The sequence below is a fragment of the Rhinolophus sinicus genome, chromosome 16 (assembly GCF_057876585.1).
Source record: "Rhinolophus sinicus isolate RSI-liver-muscle chromosome 16, RSI-T2T, whole genome shotgun sequence".
Taxonomy (NCBI): Eukaryota; Metazoa; Chordata; class Mammalia; order Chiroptera; family Rhinolophidae; genus Rhinolophus; species Rhinolophus sinicus.
Window position 1 is genome coordinate 63313942 of NC_142516.1, and position 23222 is coordinate 63337163.

The 23222-nt window shown below is 40.5% G+C and overlaps 1 protein-coding gene across 3 annotated transcripts in view; it reads left to right on the top strand.

The window, feature by feature from the left end:
• ADAMTSL1 (ADAMTS like 1) overlaps positions 1-23222 on the top strand; it is an 891281-nt gene that overhangs the window by 759701 nt on the left and 108358 nt on the right. For all 3 annotated transcript variants that reach the window (XM_074330337.2, XM_074330338.2, XM_019739192.3), the window contains 2 exons: positions 4332-4542; positions 19393-19572. In XM_074330337.2, the coding sequence (XP_074186438.2) occupies positions 4332-4542; positions 19393-19572 (391 nt within the window). The remainder of the gene's footprint in view (positions 1-4331; positions 4543-19392; positions 19573-23222) is intronic.

A 23222-nucleotide genomic window follows, 5' to 3' on the forward strand; every position in this document is an offset into this window, starting at 1 on the left:
AAAATGGTGCAGCCACTATGCAAAACAGTATGGTGGTTCCTCAAAAAAAAAAAAAAGAAAGAAAAATAGAGCTACCATAAGATCCAGCAATCCCACTTCGGGGTATTTATTCCAAAAAAACTGAAGTCAGAAACTTGAAGAAATGTGAGCACTCCCATGTACACTGTGGCCTTCACAATAGCCAAGATGTGGAAACAACCTAAATGTCCCTTGACAAAAGAATGGATAAAGAAAATGTGGTATATATAATACATACAATGGAATATGACTCAGCCTTCAACAAGAAGTAAATTCTGCAATGTGTGACATAGATAAACCTTAAGGACATTACGCTAAGTGAAATAAGCCAGACACAGAAGAACCATTACTGCATGATTCCACTTAGATGAGGTATCTAAAGTAGTCAAATTCATAGAATCAAAGAATGGAGTGATGGTTGCCAGGGGTTCAGGTATGTGGGGAATTACTAAGTTTAGGGCATAAAGTTTCAGTCATGCGAGGTAAATAAGCTCCAGAGATCTGTACATAATTGTACCTATAGTCAACAATGCTGTATTGCACACTTAAAATGTTGGTAAGAGAGTAGATCTCATGTTGAATGTTCTTACTACAATAAAACAAAACAAACAAAAACAAGTGTTTTAAGAATTTCCAAAAGTGGGAAGTATTAAATGGAGCCATAAAGTAGAGGAAAATTTTACCCACTTGAGGGATTCCTCCCTGAGGAAGTAATGTTTTCAGTGAAGATGAAAAGATGAGTAAAAGTCAGACAGGTAAGGTGGGGGAAGAAGCACTAATGCCCTCACCCTGCAGCCTAGACCAGAGCGCCTGTCCTCCTCAGCACTGGGCGTCTGTGGAAGCCTGGCCCAGAATCGCGGGGAAGGCCTGTAAGTGTCGCACAGGCTGCCAGCCAGGGCCACTCTTGCCCACCCAGGCTGGCTCCCCCTGGCCCACAGTCCCTACCTCAGAAAGAGCCAACGGTACACTTTGCAAGGAGACCTGAGGCTCATAACTGCAGCCTCTATGCAGGGGAGCAGTAGGGGGACCATCTTTGCTTTCCTTTTTTTGCCTAAATGAATTCAAATGCTTTCCACTCAGAATCAGCAAAGTGCTTGATGCACAGATAGCTTCTGCTGACCTCCTCCCTTGAGAATGTAATGTACTTTTATCATGGGTAGGCAGAAAAGTCTGTTCTATGGATTTCTCCGAGCAGCATTGAAGGGGCGTATGGCGGGCAAAATGCCTCTGCTTCAAGATCCCAGTGACTGAATTTCTTCCAGAGGTGGGGGCAGGGGTGGAGGGAGTGGAGGTGTAGAGCCTCTGCTATGACAAGTTTTAACCTTGGGACAGCATTCTCTGTGTAGGCAGCTTCTTTAGGAGATATACATAGAGTAGTCATCAGCATTGGGTATGGTTGTCGAATTTTGTTTCACATCCACAGTATTTATTATTTCAAGTTAAAAGTCAGGGCAAAGAACCTTGTTTTGAAACATAAACAAAAGTGCACAAATGCTACATCTATGTCTTGGTGACTTTTCACAAAGTAGATCCAGCACCCAGATCAAAATAACACCCCAGGAGTCCCCCAGCACGTACTGCTCTTCTCGTCTTATCCACCAAGGAGATGTGCCGCCCTTCTAACACTAGGTTAGTTTTGGGTTTTGAGCTTTATATGAATTCGATCACAGTGTGAATTTTTGAATTTATGGCTTTCTCTACTCAATTTTGTTTGTAAGAGTCATTCAGGTTGCTTGTTGTACTTTACTCTCATTGTTTTATAGTATTTTATGAACATATCATAATGTTTTATCCATTCAACTGTTGATGGACATTTGGGTTGTTCCCCATCTGAGCTATAATGAATAGTGCTGCTTTGAATATTCTTTTATATGTCTTTTGATAAACCTATGCACATTTGGAGGGGGGAGGCGTATATGCTTATATTAGTTGTCTATTGTTGCATGCCAAATTTCAAAACCTAGTAGCTCACAACAAGAATAAACATTTAGTACCTCTCACGGTTTCATGAGTGAGGAATTTGGGAGCTGCGTGGAAAGGCAGTTCTGGATCAAGGTCTCTCATGAACTTGCAGTCACCTGAAGGCCGGACTAGGTCCGGTAGATCTGCTTTCAAGGTCACATGACTAGAAAGTTTTGCTGTCTGCTGGTGAGCTGCCTCAGCTCCTTTGCAAGTGGACTTTCCTTAAGACTGTTTGAGTGTCCTCATGACATGATGGCTGGCTTCCCTCCAGAGTGAGCAGTCAAAGAGAAAGAGCCAAGTGGAAACTATAGTTTTTGTTATGATTTAGCCTTTTATGACACAGCATCACTCCTGCCTCATTCTATTCATTACAAGGGAGCCACTAAATTCAGCCCATACTCAAGATTCCATCTTTAAAAGAGAGGAAAGGCAAAGAGTATGTGGATGTATTTTAAAACCAGTAACCCCACAATATTTTAAAGCTTGGGATTGACCCAAACTAGGAAATGAAAATAAGTTTTTGGAAATTCACACAAGGATCTAAAAGAAATATATTCATCCCAGCCTCTCCTCTTCTATTCATTTACAATTCTGCGAATGTTTGTAGGACAATTTTCAAGGTGTTTGCTGGAGACAGCATGGCACAAGAGAAAATACAAACCACACACACAAAGTTTGCATCCTGGACTCACTACATATTAATTATGAGTATTTGGACAAGTCAGACCCTTGGACTCTAATATTCCCTCGACTGTAAAGTGAAGAATATCAGTAGAGCGCATCTCATGTTGTTCTGAAGGTTATTAAATGACATGATATGTATCAAGTGCCCACTATGATGGTAGACCCCTTCCATTTGCTAATTTATCGGGAAATTATTAACTATATACATTAAGTATCTAGAAGGTGCTATGATGAACCCTGAGAGAGACACAAAATGAACTCAGACACAGACCTTGCCTTCAAGAGGTGTATATTCTGCCTTGACAGGCGCAATACTGTAATACAATGAGAAAATGATAGTGTCTGGAGCAGGTATGGATGCAATCCTTTAAATATGGATCAAATTTGGATATATAGAAGTGGAATAAATTTTGAAGGGCAAGGAAAGGAACAAAAGTATTCCAAATTAGGAATAACAGTTCGAGTAAAGACAGAGCTAGAAAACTGGAGTGGGGGGCAGGAGGGGATGAATTAAAAATACAAAGTAGTTCACGAGAGATATGACTTCAGCATAGGGTAGGCAAAAGGAGGTAGGGGAAATAGGGTGTGGGAAGGTAGTTACATATCAGAGTAGCAGGAAGAGATTGAAAGTATACACTCAGTTTTACAGTCTGACAAAAAAACACTAAGGCCAAAGATTTCAAACCAATTTTCAGGGCTGGTTATAGAAGTTTGAAGGTGGGGGGCAGCTAGCTACCGAAGACCTACTTGTGATACTTTTCTTGGTGAACTCGTATTTGGAGACTCTTTGTGCCTCACTTTGTAAACAGAATTTCTAAAATTGATCATTAAAGAACGCTTCTGACTCAGAGCCCAAGCAACTGAGCTTTTTCCTTATCATTCCCATTTTGGAGGTTGCATTGCATCAACAGGGAAATGCAGTGGGATTGTTTTTATAGGCCCTTAGCTCACTATAAATGTACTTCTCAAGACTTGGCCACTTGGAATGGCCAATTTATGCACTCAACTCATCTGTGTATATTTGACTTCCACTTCCAGATAACGAGCAGTTCTCTCCACTTATTTCCCCTCTGGAAGACAGCTCTAGTTAGCAACCTTCACTTTTGTTACATTCTCCAGTCCCAGGTAGTGATGATATTTATACATAAGACAGAGACGTTTCTATACTATGATGGAAGTTTAAAGGAAGTTGGAGCCAACGACCTTTCATTTTGAAGCCAAAGAAAAACGAGCACAAATTGTTCAGTTTTGCTAAGAATGGGGACGACAGAGATTAGCAGAAAGGCTTCTTTTAGACCCACTATTCAATACATGGTGCCCAAAGCCTTTATATAGTCAACCTATGTCTTATCTAATATACCCCCTTATTTTGATGAAGTTTATATGTTCCATCAAAATAAACATGATTGTGACCATTCTTGATGATTTTGTGGCTCAAAATTAGATGTTCCATTTTATTACCTTCTTTGCTATATTCTAAATGAATTCTAGAGTATGGAAAAGGATGGGTTCTAGGCTTGGGATAGAATTCCCAACCGATCTTGTACTAGAACTTCCCACATTCCCAGTTAGGCATTTTTATTCTATTAGCAACACCCTTGGCATCATGGGAGATGTTCTCTGCCCAGGTGCTCAGGGTGTCCTCTTCCTCTCTGATTTCTTCCCAGGTGGGAAATTGGCAAGTGGAATCCATGCAGTCTCACCTGTGGGGTTGGCCTGCAAACCAGAGACGTCTTCTGCTCCCACCTCCTGTCCAGAGAAATGAATGAGACAGTAATCCTGGCTGATGAGCTGTGTCGCCAGCCTAAGCCCAGCACTGTGCAAGCTTGTAACCGCTTCAACTGCCCCCCAGCCTGGTACCCTGCGCAATGGCAGCCGGTGAGTTCTGGGGTTTCTCAATATTGGAGTGTGTGTTTGTATCAGTGATTCAAGACAGGAGACGCTGTCTCTGAGTACTTTTGTCCTTCTAAAGGAATATTGAAGGTCAACTCGTCCCTTCTTTCTTAGTACTCCCCCAACCTATTCACATCCAGATCTTTTAATTCACATCCAGATCTTTTAATGTACCGTGTTCTTTCTGTTGTGCCACACAGAGTAACCTCCAAAAGCAACTCAAATGAACCATAATGTTACCTGAACATATTTCACAACAAAGTTTTCACCAGGCTAAAGAAAAATGTTTTAAATAAAGACAACATGATGGATTTTTCCGTACAGCTAAATTTGTTCTGAATTTATGCCCTTTCTAGTTTTTTGCTAATTAAAATTCTAAGAGATGAAGGTACTAGGAAATCATTTTTCTTTCTTTTTTAAAATACATAATTACTTAGCAAAAAAAAAATAGTTAGAAATCTTGAGTCAATTCCAGACTTTTTAAAAAATTTATCTGGTCCTATGAGTTCCAAAGGTCTGGAAACTATTGTTTTAAAGCAGGGATTGGCAACTGCAGCCCAAAGCCAAATCCAGCTCACAACCAATTATTGTAAATAAAGTTTTATTGGAACACAGCAACACCCATTCTTTTATATATATTATCTATAGCTGCTTTTACCCTACAAGGGCTGGACTATGTGGTTGTGACAGAGATTATATGGCCTACAAAACCCAAAATGTTTACTCTGTCCTTTTACAGGAAAACTTCGCTGACCCCACTCTAAAACCTACATTATAATAATACAAACAACTGTTTTATCAAACTATCCTATCTAAAATTATATTTATCATACTTTAGTTAAATAATCTTTTTGGATGCCTTTTAACAACAACAAAAATTTTAGATTATTTGAATAGGATCTTATTTTGCAATTTCCTTCCCATTAAGATATCAGATGCAGCTTAAAGTGACCTCAAAAGTCACAGAAAATAAGCCTGAAAGGTGAGGGGGACATACATCCGAGTTTTACTGATATAGTTTTTCACTCTCAAAAGTTTCCCAATTAGAATGATAAATTATATGATCGTCCCCTTCCTTATTTCAGTGCTGAGAGAAAAAGCTGCCATTTCCACACATCCTTCATGGTTTTTCACAATCAGTTGGCAAACCCTCTGCCTGCTCCCAGCTCATCTTGGGGCTGTGATTTAGTAAAGGGCTCAAAGAATCAAATAGTAATGAGTGAGCAAAACCCAGATCTCCTGATTTCTAATGCATTTATACTTTTACCTTTAACTAAAGTGAATCCATGACCTTAAACTACACCACTAACCCATGCCAACCCTAAGACAAGACCAGGACTCAGTCCAAATGAACCTCTACTGGAAAGTATTACATCCCTATATATTAAGCACATAGTAAGTTCTGGATAGCACATTATCTGAATGACAAAATGAATAAATAAATCAAGAGTATTGCCCTACAAGCCCTGAAATTCTGACTTTATATCTTATTGATCTGTTTGTTATATCATTATAGGTCATAATGTTGACCTAGCTGTGAAGTGAAACACCAGCCTCTTTTCAATAGGCGCACATGCTGCTGATGAGGGGCAGTGACCTATGACGTTGTTTTCAATTTTTAGAACTCATCCATATACATGTTGTTGTTTTGTTTTGTTTTGTTTTGTTTTTTGGTGTATGCCAACACTTCCACCCTCATGCCCAGTCTCCCTATTTAAAATGGTGGATTTCCAAAGAGTTAATTATTCTTCCATTTTCTATCTACCTTGGGCCTGTTAAGTGAATTTATTTTGAAAACTTTTACTATTTCCTGCCGTTAGGGAGAAGCCTTTGGGATAAGTTAGATACAGGTATACCTCGTTTTATTGTGCTTCATAGATGTTGTGTTTTTTACAAATTGAAGACCCTCCACCAGCAAAAAAAAAAAAAAAAACACCTTGATTTGTTGTGGTGGTCTGGAACTGAACCTGCAATATCTCCAAGTACATTTTTCAGATCAGGAAACTAATTGTAAACAGCTCTTTGAAGTTCATCCCATGAGCCACTGACTATACTTTACTGGGACCTTTAAAAATATCTTGAGTATTTCATACTCAATTCATAATAACTGAGAAAATTATTAAAACATAACAAGAAATAAAGAACACAGAGAGTGAAAGCCACCAGTGAAAACAAACCACTGTTGAACATTTGATGCATAGGGTATGTTTTAAGAATTCTGGATGACTTCTAGGAACCTCTCTGAACCTAGAGGAAACAATAGACTATTTTTCTTACATCATTTCCTAGAACCTTACTTTCTTAGTTGTTTTGTTGGGCAAAATGAGCTATTACTGACCACCTATTAAAAGAAAGGAAGTTATTATTTATGCTATATGGAATAAGCCAAGAGTAACTTAAGTGTCTGCATGCTAGTTGACTGTTGTCATAGGAAACTACTTAGTTAAGACACCAGCTATAGAGCATCCATTTGTCTGTTTAGCCTCTGGTTCTTGGCCATGCTGTTAGTACAAGGAAAGTTGCTGTGCACTCACAGGATCTTTTCCATTTAGCTACGTGGATCTAGCAGAGGATAGGGCTGAGGTCTCTAATCCTTCAACACCCAGCTTACAGTCTTTGCATATGAAAGAAAAGGAGATAGTCGATCAAATGCTTCATTTAAAGAAGACAGATAACAACAGGATGGACATGGACTTTGGCCCATTTGAAGGGAGAAACTCTCCCTCCTTGCTGCTTGAACTACGCTGACCTCATGCAGTATGCTTTTCTTTGGGGGGGGGGGGGGCTAATTTAGGTTAATCATCATTTGCCTACTAAGAATGCAACCTTCTTTGTCCCTTATAGAGCATTTGCCTGACAAATGGCAAACAGCCAATATTTATACATTCTGCAGGTCTGGAAGGGACTAGCATGGAATCTAAGTATTTACGTTAAAATTTTATTTTAGAAACAATTAGGAAGATATGAAGCAGAAATCTAATTCTAGCTTTGGTTTTTAGGGGGCTTTCTTTATTTCAGTTCTACCTCTCACTCAATACTCTGTCCCTTGGTTTTATCTCCGGTCTTGTTGAAAGATTCATGTAATATTTATCTTTATCAGTTTAGCTTTAATATCTTGTTGGGTTTTGTTTAGTTGGCTTTTGAAACACTTATATATTTAGTGCATTAGCCTCCTGAATCTTCTCTAACTTATTAAACATACACATGTCATCATCGACAACTTTGATGCTGGCTGTATGTTACATATTATATACCCCTCACAAGAGACCATATCACAGTGGTATGTTACAGCACCATAATTGAGAACCACTTGATAGATATGCCATAAGTCCAGCTAAGACACTTTGATCATGACAGGATTCTTCTGAGATTCTTTTCAGTGACTCTCCATTGTCATAATAAAGCCCTATGGCTTCCTGAGGCCTTCCTCCCCCTGCAGTCTGCCCCCGCCCATCTCCAGCCACGGTTCTCCCATCCCTGCTGGTACACTGCTATCTGCCCATGCTTCTCCCTGCCCACACACAGTTCCCCTTCCCTCTACCTGTCAGAGTCAAACAGGAGTCCCACCTCTTCCATCATCACTCCTCTACCATCCTCCCACACTCAAGTCACTTGGTGTTCACGGTCAGTGCTGCTCATTTAACAGTCATATACCACCTTACCTGGACAGGTGCTTTGCTATGACTTCTGAGTTAGACCATCAGATCAGTGACAGCAGAGACCAAGTCTCAATGAGACCCCATAACACCCAATATAAAACATAGAAGGATGGTGCTGAAAAGGTGCATGACAAGTCCGTTGGTTCATTTATGGAGCACTTGCTACCTTTCAGGAGCTTCTTCTCTTTAACAAGAGCAGCACTTACTGTGTGTCACGACAGTTCTAGGCACTTTATATATTTGATTCATTTAATTCTCACTGTGCTTAGTGTGATAGGTACTACTATTATCCCCGTTTTACAGATGAGGAACCTGAGGCACTGTGAGGTTAACAGGAATTCAAACTTCATGTGGTAGAACTCATTCTACCACTCATTTTCTCTTTTAATCCCCACAGCAGCTCTGTGAGGAAAGAACAGAGAGGTTGTGCTTGCCCTGGGTCACAAAGTTGATAAAAGAAAAGAGGGCAGGAGGGAGGGAGACCTGTATGCTTCAGTACCCATTCTCTTTTCCTTTATGCAGTGCAGCTTTCCCAAGATCTCTGTACCATTTGCTTTAAAGCATTAAATTGTGAGGAAATCTGATACCAGCCTCCAAAATCAGCAGTTTACATAAAACTCAGTATTGGTTGCTTATATATAACCAGGGCAGTTAATCTGTGTATTAGTTTCCTATTGTTGCTGTAACAAATTACCACACATATAGTAGCTTAAAATAACACAGATTTACTATCTTCTAGCTCTGGAGATCAGAAATCTGAAATCCATTTCACTTGGCTAACGTCAGGGTGTTAATAGGCCTGCATTCATTCCTTCTGCTGATGCTAGGAGAGACGCTGTTGCCTTGCATCTTCCAGCTCCTGGAGACTGCTTGTTTCCTTGGCTCCTGGCTCCTTCAAAGTGCTTTATCCAACCTCTGATTCTGTCCTACCATGTGCTCACACAGTGGAAAGTTCATGAACTTAATTGTCCAACCCTTTGTATATCCTCTCTCTCTGACTCTAAGCTTCCTTCCTCCCTCTTATAAGGACCACTGTGACTCCATCAAGCCCATCTGGGTAACCTAGGTCATCTCCCATGTCAAGATGCTTAACTTAGTCACATTGGCAAAGTCCCTTTCACCATGTAAGGTGACATATTCACAAGTTTTAAGGATTAGGACATAGATGTCTTTGGGGTCACTATTCAACCTACTACAATCTGCTGTGTTGTGGCTGACTGAGCATTACTCTCTACTAGCACAAGGTCCTTGAGATTCAAAATCTGCCTTCTACTACCACTCTCCTCACCATTATCTATGAGCTTTGTATGCATCCATCTTCTTTCTGTATTCATTTTTATTCTTAAAAAAAAAATGTAAGACATAAGAAAAAAAGAAAGGTGCTAGAAGAGTTAAACTAAAATAAATTAGATAGTCCACTCTGAAGCATAATTTATATTTCTCTTTATTACATATGTCTTATGTTCAAGATGGGGTCCACCCAACATGTACACACATACTGCAAACATCTGTGCAGAGACTGAAACATGCCCCATAGCCTGTCTTTTCCCCCTTACTTAAAACTGTGATTATGTGGCCATTTCCCTTTTTTAAATCAGGGTTACAATTCAAAATGCCTATAGTTTAGCTGCATAAAAAGGTGTGTGAGAAAAGAGTCCCTGCTCGTAATATTTTAAAAAGAGGGAATTTTAATGACAACTAAATGCTTGAGACTTAAATTTGTTGTTTAGTAGATTTTATCACACAGAGAAGAAAAGAATAACTTTGGTCTGGATTACAGGACTGAATTCTGGCAGAAAGAGTCAATTTTGTCATCAGTTTTATTATATTACTGTAACTAAAATACAAATCCTTGTAAGTTAGAGACCATGTTTATTTAAAATGTATCTGGAGAGGAAACAATCTATTAGGATGTTTATCTCCTTTTCAGTAGTATATTTCATAAGGAAATGGCCACCTCATCCTACCTTTAGAAGCAACAATAAATGTAAGTGAAACAGATCAGGAGTCAAATTTCACATGTGTAGTGTTTTTGTTTTATTAGCATAAAACTCTGTGTAATAATTGCTCTCAATTTTAATGGGTGTGCAACCCCATGCTTCACCTAGTAACAGAAATATTAAACCCAGAAGAAACACTGTACACCCCTCGTACTTTTAGTTTTAAGAAAGTTTAATTGATATTACAAGGTAATTCTAATCCACAAAATGGTGGGGTTAGAAATTCTGTCCTCTTTTTTATTGTTTTGTTTAGTAAGTGAGATTCAGTCCTCATTTTCTTTGTGTGGGGTCCTAATTAATTTGGCTCAGTTTAGATCTCTGCTATATACCAAGCAAAGCCTGACTGTCTTTGAATTTCTCAGCCTTGTATATTGCAGTTACTTCAAATTCTAAAGGTCTAACACCAAGCTCAATAACATATCTACCTGCCACCTTCCCCAGCAGACCCAGTCCTCTTTCATGGATCTTGTGGTTTGGGTGACACCACGATCTAGCCTGTCTGTAGCTGGAAACTAGAACCATCTCAGCCTTGTCTGTTCTTCACATTCTGTCAACACCCAAATCCTGTTGACCCTACCTTCCGTATCTTTCCAACATAACTGTTTTCTTCTTTCCTAGTCCTTCTCCTACTGTGCTGGTTCCAGGCCTCACAACTAACCAAATCTTTCACTTGGTCTCCCTGTAATGTCTTGTTTAACTCTCATCCAGTGTTTCCCAACTTGGATCGGTGGTTCTTTACTACAGGCCCCCTGTTGAGGCTTTAAAATATTAATATGTGCTGAGAACTGCCAAATAGATATGAAGTGTGTATACAGTGGTATTTAGACTTATTTAACCAGAAAATCTTTTCTTCATGGCCCATCTTAACATCTCACAGGGCAGACATCTTTGGAACCCATTGGCCCTTCCTGCTTGAGTCATTTTCTACAAATTGGGTCCTGTTACCCGCTACTTTAAAACCTTTAATGACACCCCAATGGTCCTGAGATTATGTCCACGCCCCTCCACTGGTGGCCCTTCACCTGACTTCTCTATCTCATTTCCCAACGACCCTTCCCCACGAAACCTATGCTTCACCTTCTCAGGACTCCTCAGCTATTTAAGCACGCCACGTCCTTCATACCGGGGCCTGTGAACATGTAATCTGACTCTGTCAGCACTCCTCATCTCCCTGGCCAACCCCTCATGTCACCTCCTCTATAGAGCCTTCCCCAACTTTTCCATAATGACCTTGTTGGGCTTTCTTGTGTATTACCTCTTTTATAAAACTAATCACATTTTATAGTAATTTTTTCTCTCTGACTGGACTGCAAATACCTGAGGCATAGTAACCATTTACTTATCATCTTAAATCCCCAGCACTTAATACAGTGTCTGGAACTCAGCAAGTGCCCAATAAATATTTAGTGAATGAATGAATGAATGAATGAATGAATGAAATGAGTTAGAAGCTATAAACAGAGCATATTGTGTAAAAACTGGAAAGAAATAGAATGTGAACATCACTTTATGTCGGGCCCAATAATATGACTTGAGGTATCAAGGAAATGAACTCAGCTCTCAGTAAATTACCAAGATGAAACCAAAAGTGTCAATATGGGCAGAATTTATTAACGTGATTATTATGGGAAAATCTTCAAAAATCTAAGTCCCTTGAGCCATTGTATTTTTCTATAGAATCATAACTTTTAAGTGTCCCCCTTATTGTATATTTTTTACTTTTCTTATAAAACTAATGAACCCATGACCTTATATAATGAAACATGTATGGCAGCTAGCTAGGATAACGAATATAAATACTATTTTTTGTTGTTTATTCTGTGTATGGCATATATTTTAAAATAAAATAATACCAGAGATCTACCTCTTCATGCCACAATATTATTTTAAATGATTTACAAAGGCAAACATTTTTCCTTTAGTTTTATTAAATTTCTCTTGCCCCTCCTTTTAAATTTTTTTCTTCTTTGCAGTCTACCTCTCACTTCACAAATGTCAACTTCACCAGGCAATCTCAGCATGTTCACAGGCTTTGGAATCTTTATTAATTTGAAATTTCATCTTGTATAATTTAAAAAAAAATCTAAAAACACCTTTTCATCAATGTAAACACACCAGGGAAACTTTTGGAGCAAAGATGAGACAGGCTCTTAAGAAACCCTGACCATATTAACTCAGTTACCTGGACGTTCCTATACCTGCAGGGTCAGGCTCCCAGCAGAGCACAGGCTGCCGCTGGCTGAAACCCACTGCTGACTTGCTTAGAAACAGCTTCTGGCTAACGATAAAACAGTCCGATAAAAGGTGGATGTTCAGCCCATCAGCTGGATGTTTGTTTTACATCTTTGGAACATCTGGATTTGGGGCTCTTTTATTCATCCAATCATCAATTCAGCAAACTTTATGAAGTGCATGTTCTTTGGCAGATGCTACAAAAGGCACTGGAGAATAGAAAGATGACTACATTGCCTTTCTTCAAAAGATGCATAATTCTGTGTGCATGCAGGGAGGTGCAGGGAAATAGCAGGACACAAATGACTAGTCCTTACAGGAGAGATGCCGTACCCTTCCAAGTCAAGATGGGTGAGAGGTGACTCATTTACCATGAGGTGGAGGCCCTAAAAGAGGCTTTAGTGAAGGAGTAGCCTTTGAGGATGTGTTGGAAGTTTCTCCATGGACAAGGGGGCAAAGGGTATCGCTCACAGAGTGAAAAACATGATCAAAGGTCTGAACAGAGAAGGCATCTGTGTGCCCAGGATGGGCAAATTGTCCATTGTAGCTAAAGTACTGGCCCATGGCAGGTCGGGAAGGACTGTGGGGGCGAAGCTCAATGGAGGTTAGAGTATGAGGGCCCTGAAGGATGTTCTCAGGGGTCTGGACCTCACCTTCTGGGCATTGAGAATTTCCTAGGAGCTTTATGTGTACAGTAGTCCCCCTTTGTCTGAGGGGGATACATTGTAAGACCCCCTGTCCCCCAGTGAATGCCTGAAACCACAGATAATACCAAGCCCTATATATACTATGTTTTTTCCTATACATGCATGCCTATGATAAAGTCTAATTTATAAAATAGGCACAGTAAGGGTGTAACAACAATAACTAATAATAAAATAGAACAGTTATAACAATATACTGTAATAAAAGTTATATGAATGTGGTCTCTCAAAATATCTCATTGTACTGTACTCACCTTTTCGCTTAAAGGAGACACTTTTCAGCTTCTCTTTGGCATTTCCAAATTGCCAGCATCACTACTCTTGCATTTGGGGACCATTACTAACTAAAATAAGGGTGACTGGAACACAAACACTGTGATGCCACAACAGCCAATCTGATAACTGAGCCGGCTACTAAGTGACTAACGGGCAGGGGGACTCCATGCAGCCTGGCTTCACTGGACAAAGAGATGATTCACATCCGGAGTGGGACAGCGTGAGATTTCATCATGCTACTCAGAGCAGTGTGCAATTTAAAACTTACGAATTGTTTATTTCTGGAAATTTCCATCTAATCTTTTTGGACCACAGTTGACCATGAGTAACTGAAACTGCAGAAAGCAAAACCATGGATAAAAGGGGGACTACTGTACGTCAAACTTCACAATAAGCAGGGTTTTTTGGTTTGTTTTCTTTTTCACTTTTCTGGCAGCTCTGTTGTCATCATATTGTCACAGACTCTGTACAGTGTTGGGGGCTATCATCTGAAGAGCTGTCCCCTGAATCAGGTCCTATCTGCAAATCGATAACCCAGCTATGTTATTTTAAGTGAGTGGCCACACTATAGCACAGTTTTATTACATCTCTACCCTTGAAATAAGACCAATTATTTTCGTCATCTACTTCCTCCATTTGAAAGAGTAAATTAACCTGCACCTCTCCTTATTGCCATATTTGCTAAGAAGCTCTAACTGACAGCTTGAATTTAAGAGCTGTTTTTATTCCACTTCTTGTTTATTTTTGTAGCATTTATTCAAATCGAATAGAAGCCCATGTGCCTCGTAAGGTATTTAGAAAAATAAAATTTCAGCCATCAAGCCCTGAAGAGATCTGTACTCCTACAAACCCGACATCACTAGTGAAGTGTCTAAAATGTCAGTCACAGGTAACAGAAACTTCAAGAGCATGTTCCTTATGCTTGACAAACTCAATAAGACCCATGGGGAATTTGACTGAGTCATAATCAAAGGATTAGAAGAAAAGTGGTCTGATGTCATTTTGAGGTTGAGGGGATAATGATTTTATGAACCAGCCATCACTTCTCTCATAGAAAAACACACTGCATTTTCGCTGCAGTGTACATATTTATAGGTCATACCCAAACATCACATACCTCCAGCAGCTGGTGTAAAATGTCATTCCACGGTTTAGCTCATATCCTGACCACTTCTTTACTGGGAAACAAACAAATCATTAACTTTAAAGGGAAAATAAATCAGAGAGGATGTGGAAGGAAAAAAAAAACACTAAAGATGAAATCATCCAATCCCAAGATTTCTTATTAAAGATGAAACGATATCATCCTGAGGAAATGTTTTGAATGCAATTCTCAAACATTAGTATGAGCAATAAGAGAAACAAAATTGCTTCCTTCATAGAGCTAATAGAGGATCATTTCTGAAAGGGATGAGAGCTACTTAAAAGAGCTATGTAAAAATAAAATTAAGTTAATAGGATAGAGGTTGTTTGGGCTATTCTCGTTGGGAGGTTAGGAATGGCCTCTCCAGGCAAGTGAGAATGGAATTGAACCTGAATGATTAGAAATTCTCAGCCACATGAAGATGTAAGGAAGAAGGGTCCAAATAGAGAGAACAGGGGTGAATGCCCAGTGGGAGACCCAAGCTGACATTGGAGGAACAACAACAGCAAAAAAGCAAAACAGTGTGGCTGGACTATGCAGGGAAAGGGAGAGTTGTATGAGATAAAATTATAGAGGAGTGTGAAGCTCCTTTTTCATTGCTAGAACCTAGAACGATGCTTGGTCCAAGAATGGTATTTAATAACTTTGTGTTGAATGAATGAATGAACTTGGAAGGATTTGAGTTAGACAGTCTTGAAGTTCCGTCAGGCCAGGGAGCAGAACATAGAGGGCCTTGCTGGGCCGGGTTACAGGAGTTTGGATTCTATTCTAATCACAAGGGGAAGCCATTGGAGGGTGTTAAGCATGATCTGATTTATGCTTTGGAAAACATCGCTCTTAGTAAGACAGTAGGTTGAATATCTTCCATTCCTCCTCTACAGCTACTCTCTACCTTCCCCACCCGTGTCCAGGAGGCTGACCTAGATAGACTTCACCCTCTGGCTTCTAGTTGTATTCAACTAATGGCGTTTCCTGCAGGCCATCAGAAAGAGAGAGGCGCTCTCTTCAAATTGAGCGCCCTCTCTATATCCTGCTAGAAACTAACTGAGAAAACTGGAAACTGAGAGACTGCTTAGGAAGCTTCGTAGTAGTCTAGGCATGAGCTGATGGTATCCCAATTTATTATTTATTGTGAAGGTAAAGCTTCCTTATTTTACAGGCAAATCTGAAAGTACTTGCTCATTGATTCTCAGGGGAGAGATGTTAATAAAAAAGAAAACTCGAGAACTTTTCCTAAGTTTTTGCCTTGGGTGTGGCACCATTAAATGAGTGAGGAAGATTGAGAAGAGACTAGATTTGAGGTAATATTGGAGGGGCAGAATCATAAGTTCGATTTTAGAGATGCTAAGGTCGGGGTACCTGTTTGCATTGAAGTGGACATGCTGAGTAAGGAGAGGGGAGAAGTCAGAGCTTAGGATTTATAGTTTTGATTTATCGGCATAAACTTGTTTTTTTCTGACAATTATGATTTGAACAAAATTACATTCCATTCATGAAAGAACTTTAATAATTCATGGAATGGAAAGACTTGTGGACAATAGAGTCCCCAAAGTTTGGCAAATCGTTTGGAATCAGTAATGCACACAGTTAGTCGTCTAGTTATAAATGAGTTCTAAAGAAGGACAATAAAGGTTATAGCAAATCTGATGATAGAATAACTGGTTGGTTCGAAGTTAGAATTTGACAGAAATAGGAGAATGCTGAACCTAAGAAATCCTACGAAAGACTATAAAACCAAATTTAAAACCATAGTCGTTCCTAGTAACAAGAAGGGTTATTCTAAATAAATGGAATTCTTAGCCACTAATTTAAAATTCCCCCAACCACCAACTTCAGTTCAATTCCACAAATATTTAGTGAGGATTTACATTCACAGAAGGCACTGTGCTATGCAATGTGAGTACAGAATGCATTAAAGAAGTAAAATTTTTCAAGAGTTTATTGAACTGCTGCTAAACAAGAACTAAAATAAAAGTTTGCTTCTCTGATAAATCAAAAGGCCAGGATCTCATGAAAATGAGCCAGAAAAGCCAAAGGCCTGGGCCATACATAGCTTGAATCATTAGCTTTGAGGCCATAGATCTTTTCCTTAACTAAGGCTAAATGGCATGCTAGGCAAACCCTTGGAAGAAACTGTTTGAATCTGTGATGAGTAACAATTGGCTGCCAACCACCAAATATAGTCCGTCCACCCACCCAGCTTGTGGCACAGCCTTGAAGCTATGTTCAAATGCCAAATGTCAATGTCACCGCTCAGATGTCAAAGGGTATAGGGAGAACACGTTTCCAGGACCTCCACGGTGCAAATGAGCCATTTTAGAATGTCGGTCCCCAGCCCGGGTCATGAGCTGGCTCATGCTGGTCAGAGAGTCACAGCGTGGAGGCTGATGAATGAATTTCAAAGCACTGCCTCTCTAGTGAAGATGTGGGGAGACCAGGCTCTTAGCAGGCTTGGGGCTTACAAGGCCTGGGACCCGCAGCACGAAGCAGCAGTCAGAGTACCCTCCATCGAAAGCAGAGAGCCGTTCCTACAACCACAAGAAGGAAAAGCTGAGCTTGGGCTCATTCTCCAGCTGTGTCTACCACTCCAGCCCAGAACATATACTCAGTAGGAGCACGGGGAATATTGCACAGAATGGAAATAAACCAGTTCTCACCCCTGTGTGGCCTTAGTTGAGTCACTTCACCTCTCTAGCCTCAGCTTCTTCATCTGTAAAGTGGGGACAAGAACTACCTCATAGGGTAGTGTCTTCTTTATCTTCAGCCTTCTTTTATTCTGTGAGTAGGTAGTTGAATCCAGCCATAAGAAAATACATTTTTTCCTATGGGACTCAAAAAGGTCATTTTCATTTCAAAATTTTTTAATTTAAAATGCAAATGAAGGTTGTTCACCACTGGCTTGGATAGTGTGTTGAAAGGCTCTACGATTCAAAGGCCTAACTAAGTTGACAGCTTTCCTAACTTTGTTATCAAGTAGCTCTGTGACCTCTAGCCATTCACAACTCAAACGAAGGGCAGATTTGCTCAGATGGGGTCCAAACAACCCCTGGTTCTGACAGAGACCTCTCTGGGTCCCAGGACGTCCTCTCTGTGTTTACCTTATTCCCATTGGAAATGGTAGAGGGGCGTTCATTTGAGAGGTAGTTCTCAACCCTAGTCTCACAGAATTACCTGGGAGAATTAAATTTTTTTCATTTAAAAAGCTGATGCCAGGGACCCATCTCCAAGAGTTTCTGATTTAATATTATACTTCTGCTTAAATTGAAGAACTCAGTACTTTTTTTAAAAGCCTGATTTAAAAATGCTTCCAAGTTTGGGATCACTGAGGAAGAGGGTGACAGCTGCTCCATATAGCATGTTGCCTGTACTTGAGGATATTGTATCACCATCCTAACCTCAGCTGTGGGCACACGTCTTCCTTGCAGTTCTGACTACGGTGCAGAGCACAGACTGAGTTCTAAGAGGCCACTGCTGCAGCTCCTTCAACCCAAACTCTGGGGCTTTACGCCCAGGCCTAATTTCCCAGACAGCCCAAGGGCAGCAGGTTAAAAAAGGGGGTTATTCTTGAAGAAAGCAGAGAGCTCCTTAGCATTTTTACAAAATGTATCTGCAGCACAGTCTTAGGTTTATGGATTCGGTAAGGTTAGATCTGCCTGAACATAACAGAAAACACCAAGTCACAGAGGCTTAAATAAGAGAGCAAAATATTTCTCTCTCACATAAACACAGTCCATCCAGGGCTGGTATGGTGGCTTCACGATCAGGGACACAGGTTGCTCCCATCTTTTTGCTTCATCACAGTCCAAAAAAGGAAGCTTAAATTGTACACATCACATTCACATTCCAGCCCGCAAAGAAGAGAAGGGGAAGAGGGAAATGTCACACTCTCTGTGGGCATTTCCCTAAAATTACACACAACCCTTCCACTTGTATCCCATCAGCCAGCCTTAGTTACCTGGCAGTGTCTCCCTTCAAGGGAGGTTGATAAATCTCGTCTTCATGCTGAAAAGTCATGTGCCCAGCTAAAAGTTAGGGGCGCCTCTCCTGTTGCCAGGGAGGGGACAGATACTTGGAATAACAGCCAACACTCTGTGCTGCAGGGGGCCTCCCGCCCTCAGGCAGCTGGATTATAACTATTAAGTTACATGAAGTCAGTGTGTTTGGGAGCCTGCTGAAAACCACTGAAATAAGGCTATTTTTCTTATATCCCAAATTTCAGTGGCTCTTGCTCCCACTGCCCTAAGAAATCACAAATCCTACAAGAAAAGTGTTCCAGGGATTTATTCAGAAAACCAGGCCTCAAATTTAACACTCACCTCCCCTAGCCCCCACCCACTCCCACCCCTGCAAAGCAATAGAGTGGATGTTTACACTTAGAAAGGGCTGCCTTCTCTACGGATTAATTCCTCTAGATTTACACTGATGGCAGGAGCTCGCTTGTTCATTCAGGAAGCAGCACAGATTATTTTCACTGGATCGTAAATATGTTTAACACTCTATTATACTAACCTTTTAGACCAGTTGTCCTGGGTGGCTGCAAATCATAGTTGAGAAACAACATTCTAAGATTTAAAGGCTCTTGAAATTCCTGGATGCGCTATTTAAGTACTTGAGATTAAGAGTAGAGGGTGTAGATCTTGTTCCAAAATTCATTTCAAGGAGAGGAGGCAAAATCCTTTGGGCTGTTTCTGGTTTTTCTTCTGTTTCTTTTTCTTTTTTTCTTTTTTCACTCTATGTTTACTCCGCCAAGGCGATGGTAAAAATTGGCACTCAAATACACTCCTTTCTTGTGTTGGGTCGACTTTCTCTTCCTCCCCCAGTGTTCCAGGACTTGTGGAGGGGGCATCCAGAAACGTGAAGTTCTTTGCAAGCAGCGCATGGCCGATGGCAGCTTCCTGGAGCTTCCTGAGACCTTCTGTTCAGCCTCCAAACTGGCCTCCCAGCAACCCTGCAAGAAAGATGACTGTCCCAGCGAGTGGCTTCTCTCTGACTGGACAGAGGTACGTATGATCCTCTGAAGGAGAATGAAGGAAGTATAAATAAGGAGGAAAGAAAGCACCCCAAATGTATACATGCAGAAGGTGAGAACAGAACAAAATAGTCCTAAAATTATTGAGCAGTATTTTTGTCACCATTTATACCATAGTAACTAACTTTTAACTAGGCTGCAGGGACGTGAGTTAGGCAGGCAGCCCTTCCATACTCATTAGCCGGAAGCATGAAATTTTAAACAGGAATGAAACCAAGCCTCGCTCGTGCTGTTTGCACCCAGGATTCTTCTCAGGACACCGGGTTCTTCTCCCTCTATCTCCACACGTGCCTTCCTGACCTGCCTGCACCTCTTACTCCCAGATGTTTCTAGTCTCCATTCAGGAAGGGCCAATCCTCTCTAGTTCTTCTCTTCCAAGTTACTGGATGATAAGGAACATGACTTTATTAGGAAAAGAAGGCCGAGGAAATCTTGCCTCTTACTGTCAATTCCCTGGCTCCAAAACTTCAACAACTTCCCAGCAAGAGAACTTGATTTCCCCTGTTGCCTTGCGTTCGGGGAGATGATTGCATCAGCATGATTGCACCATTCCTGACTTACCTCAGAAGTTAGTGATACACCCCCAGCTAGCCTATTTGTCTACGAAATTCCTATGCTAATACTAGCATAAATTAATCCAGAAACACACAGCTTCAACTTATTAGTTTTCAGCTCCTACACTTCTTTGACTTGCATATAACAGGTCTGTGTGTCTTCCACAGAGAAGCTCCTCCCCACCCCGTATTATTGCCTCACAAGCCAATTTAGCCAAAAACAGAATCACTAGGCCTGAAGTGAAGCGTAAAAACAGACTCAAGACACCCTCCCCATCTTGCATATAAGCATCATTTGAATTGGCTTTGCTGATCCCTTTGCCTTCTTTGTAATATAATATACAATTCACAGGACGGAGCTGCTGCTGGTTGAAATACATCACAGAGATACTTGGTTCCACAGAGGGGAAAGCTACCTCTGAAAATTAAGATGCCAGCTCTATCATCATAGGTTCTTAGGATTCTTGCCCCATATTTAATCAGCCCATGCAGAGTTCCATCAGATGGTGCCTGCTAAAGGGCATTGCAATTGAGAGTTAACCTACATTAGCATAGGTTTTATAATTTGTCTGTAAAATTGCCTTCTGGTGGTATCTCTCACCCCAAATGTCTCATGAAAGCAAAATGTCATGTTTTATAAATAATTTTATTTCCACAGGATAAAGGATAAAAGTATAGAATGAGCCTGTGTGTGTTCAAGTGTGTGCGTGTGTGTGTGTGTGTGTGTCTGTGTGCGCGCGCACGCATGCATGAACATGGTAATGATGGTTTTTCCATGGAATGTTGATTTGGGTGTTATCATAACAAAGATTTGGGAAAATCACAACAAAAATAGCAGTGCAGGAGAGAGCACTGGTGTACCTGCCAAGTAAGTGGCTCTAGATGAAGACCTTGTCCCAGGGTATATTGTTAAAGGCATCGTTCTCCTAAGTCCATTGGTGATAGTCTGCCATGAATAGGATGCTGATTGTATGATTATAATTGTACTCCCATGTTCTTGGACTTTGTAGTCACTGAGCATATGGGACACAGAGAATTCAGAAAAAGTTCTTTCGGCCTACAGATTTGAAGGAGGGACCCTTGTGATTAGGCACTAAGGAAAAGAGACTGCTAAATTGAGGTCTCATGGGTCGCATTAAATAAAGCAGACCTTTAGAACACTGTCATATGTGGTTAAGAGTTCAGACTGCCAATTGTGATGCAGATGGATCTTGAGATTATTATGCTGAGCGAAAAAAGTCAGACAGAAAAAGTCAAGAGCCATATGACTTCACTCGTATGGGATATAAAACTGAAAGTAACAAAGGAACAAGACAAACAAATAAAGAAACAAATACTCATAGACACAAACAACAGTTTAGTGGTTATCAGAGAGTAAGGGGGGAGGGGAGATGGTAGAAGGGGGTCAACTATATGGTGATAGAAGGAGAACTGACTCTGGGTGGTGAGCACACAATGTGATATATAGGTGATGAATTACAGAATCATACACTTGAAACCTACGTAACTTTACTAACCATGGTCACCCCATCAAATTTAATTTAAAAAAAAAAAGTTGCGACTGAAAGACAGGCAAACTTAGGTTCTCATGCTGACTCTGCCACTTACTGGTTGTACTATTGTACATTCCCACCAGCAATGTATGAAGGCTCTAATAATCTTAGGCTAGTTATTTAACCTTTCTTGGCCTTAGTATGCTTATCCGAATATTGGAAATAATCATGCTGTCCACCTTTATGGTTATTGGGAGACTTAAATTAAATGATGCATGTAAAGTGCTTTCTGCATAGTGAAAGTTAATCCTATTTATTGTAATGATTCTCTTCCATCCCTGTTCATTGTCAGGAGAAAGAGAAGACATAAAAAAAGCACTTACTTGGGTTGGCTGGACCCAGGGTCGTGACATTGACCTCCCCCGCCTTTGCCAGTCTTCCGATGAGGAGAACGTTACATTTTAGGAACTAGGAATCATTAGCCCTTATCCAATGAATGTTATTAGGTTCTGAGTTATCTGGGTTGATGAATGGAGAGTCCAAACATTGGGGAGGGGCTGGGAAGGATGACAGGTAATCACCAATTCACTGGGATGAAACTCACAATGGTGCCATACTAACGTGCTCCTGGGGGTGGTCACACAGGCTCCAGCTGGCCCTGTCATCCCAGCAGCCCTTCCCTTGGCCCTGTGCCTGAGATGAGATGTGCATTCCACACCCCCCACAAGACCCCTTGGAGAAAAGAAGACCTGTATGATCTATGGTGTTTTATCCTCCACTATCTGGCTCACTCCCATGGTTACTGCACAGAATCCCTCAGAGGCAGAATTCAGCCAAAGTTTTAGACCCTTCAAATAAAATTACTCTTGAATTCTATTCTGAGAATAAGACCTCTCAAACGGCCTTACCTCTTTTCTTTAAGAAACGCTTCCATCTCCCAAAAGAGTTAGCTATTAAATATTTTTAAATCATAGTTTTAGGGAAGTTGTTCCCCTCCAAAAAAAAATATAAAAGAAATTAACGTCAGAGTAGTAAATTTTACAGCTACAAGGAACTTAGAAGATCCTATAGCCCAGTTGTTTTTTTAAAAATTAAAGCCACAGAACCCTTTTTTGAATTGAAAGTTTACTATGAAGCCAAAAAGCTAAAAAACATCAAATTAGAGCTGTTTTGGTTGAAGTGCAGGTAGGGGTCCCAGATTTCCAATAGTTGGGTCTCCAGTTCACCCGAGAAGCCCCTTGAATCATTTCCTCAACATAGTTATAGAACACAGTTTAAATAGCTCTGCTCTAGCTTAGTTTCCCTATTTTAGAGATGTGGAAATTGAGCCTAGAGAAAGAACGAGACTTAACCAAAATCATAAATCGATCTGACATCCAGTCTATTTTTATACTTGGCAGCACTAAAATGACCGTTCGTTTAAAATTTCCAGGCTCTTTACCTCTACTCTACCTGATCCCTGGATTTGGTGCGTCATTTACAATAAAATAAGGGATGAGTGGAATCTGGAATCCATGATCAGGGAACGAAACCATTGGTTTGACTCTCATCCCCATTTTTTGCCTCTTAAATGT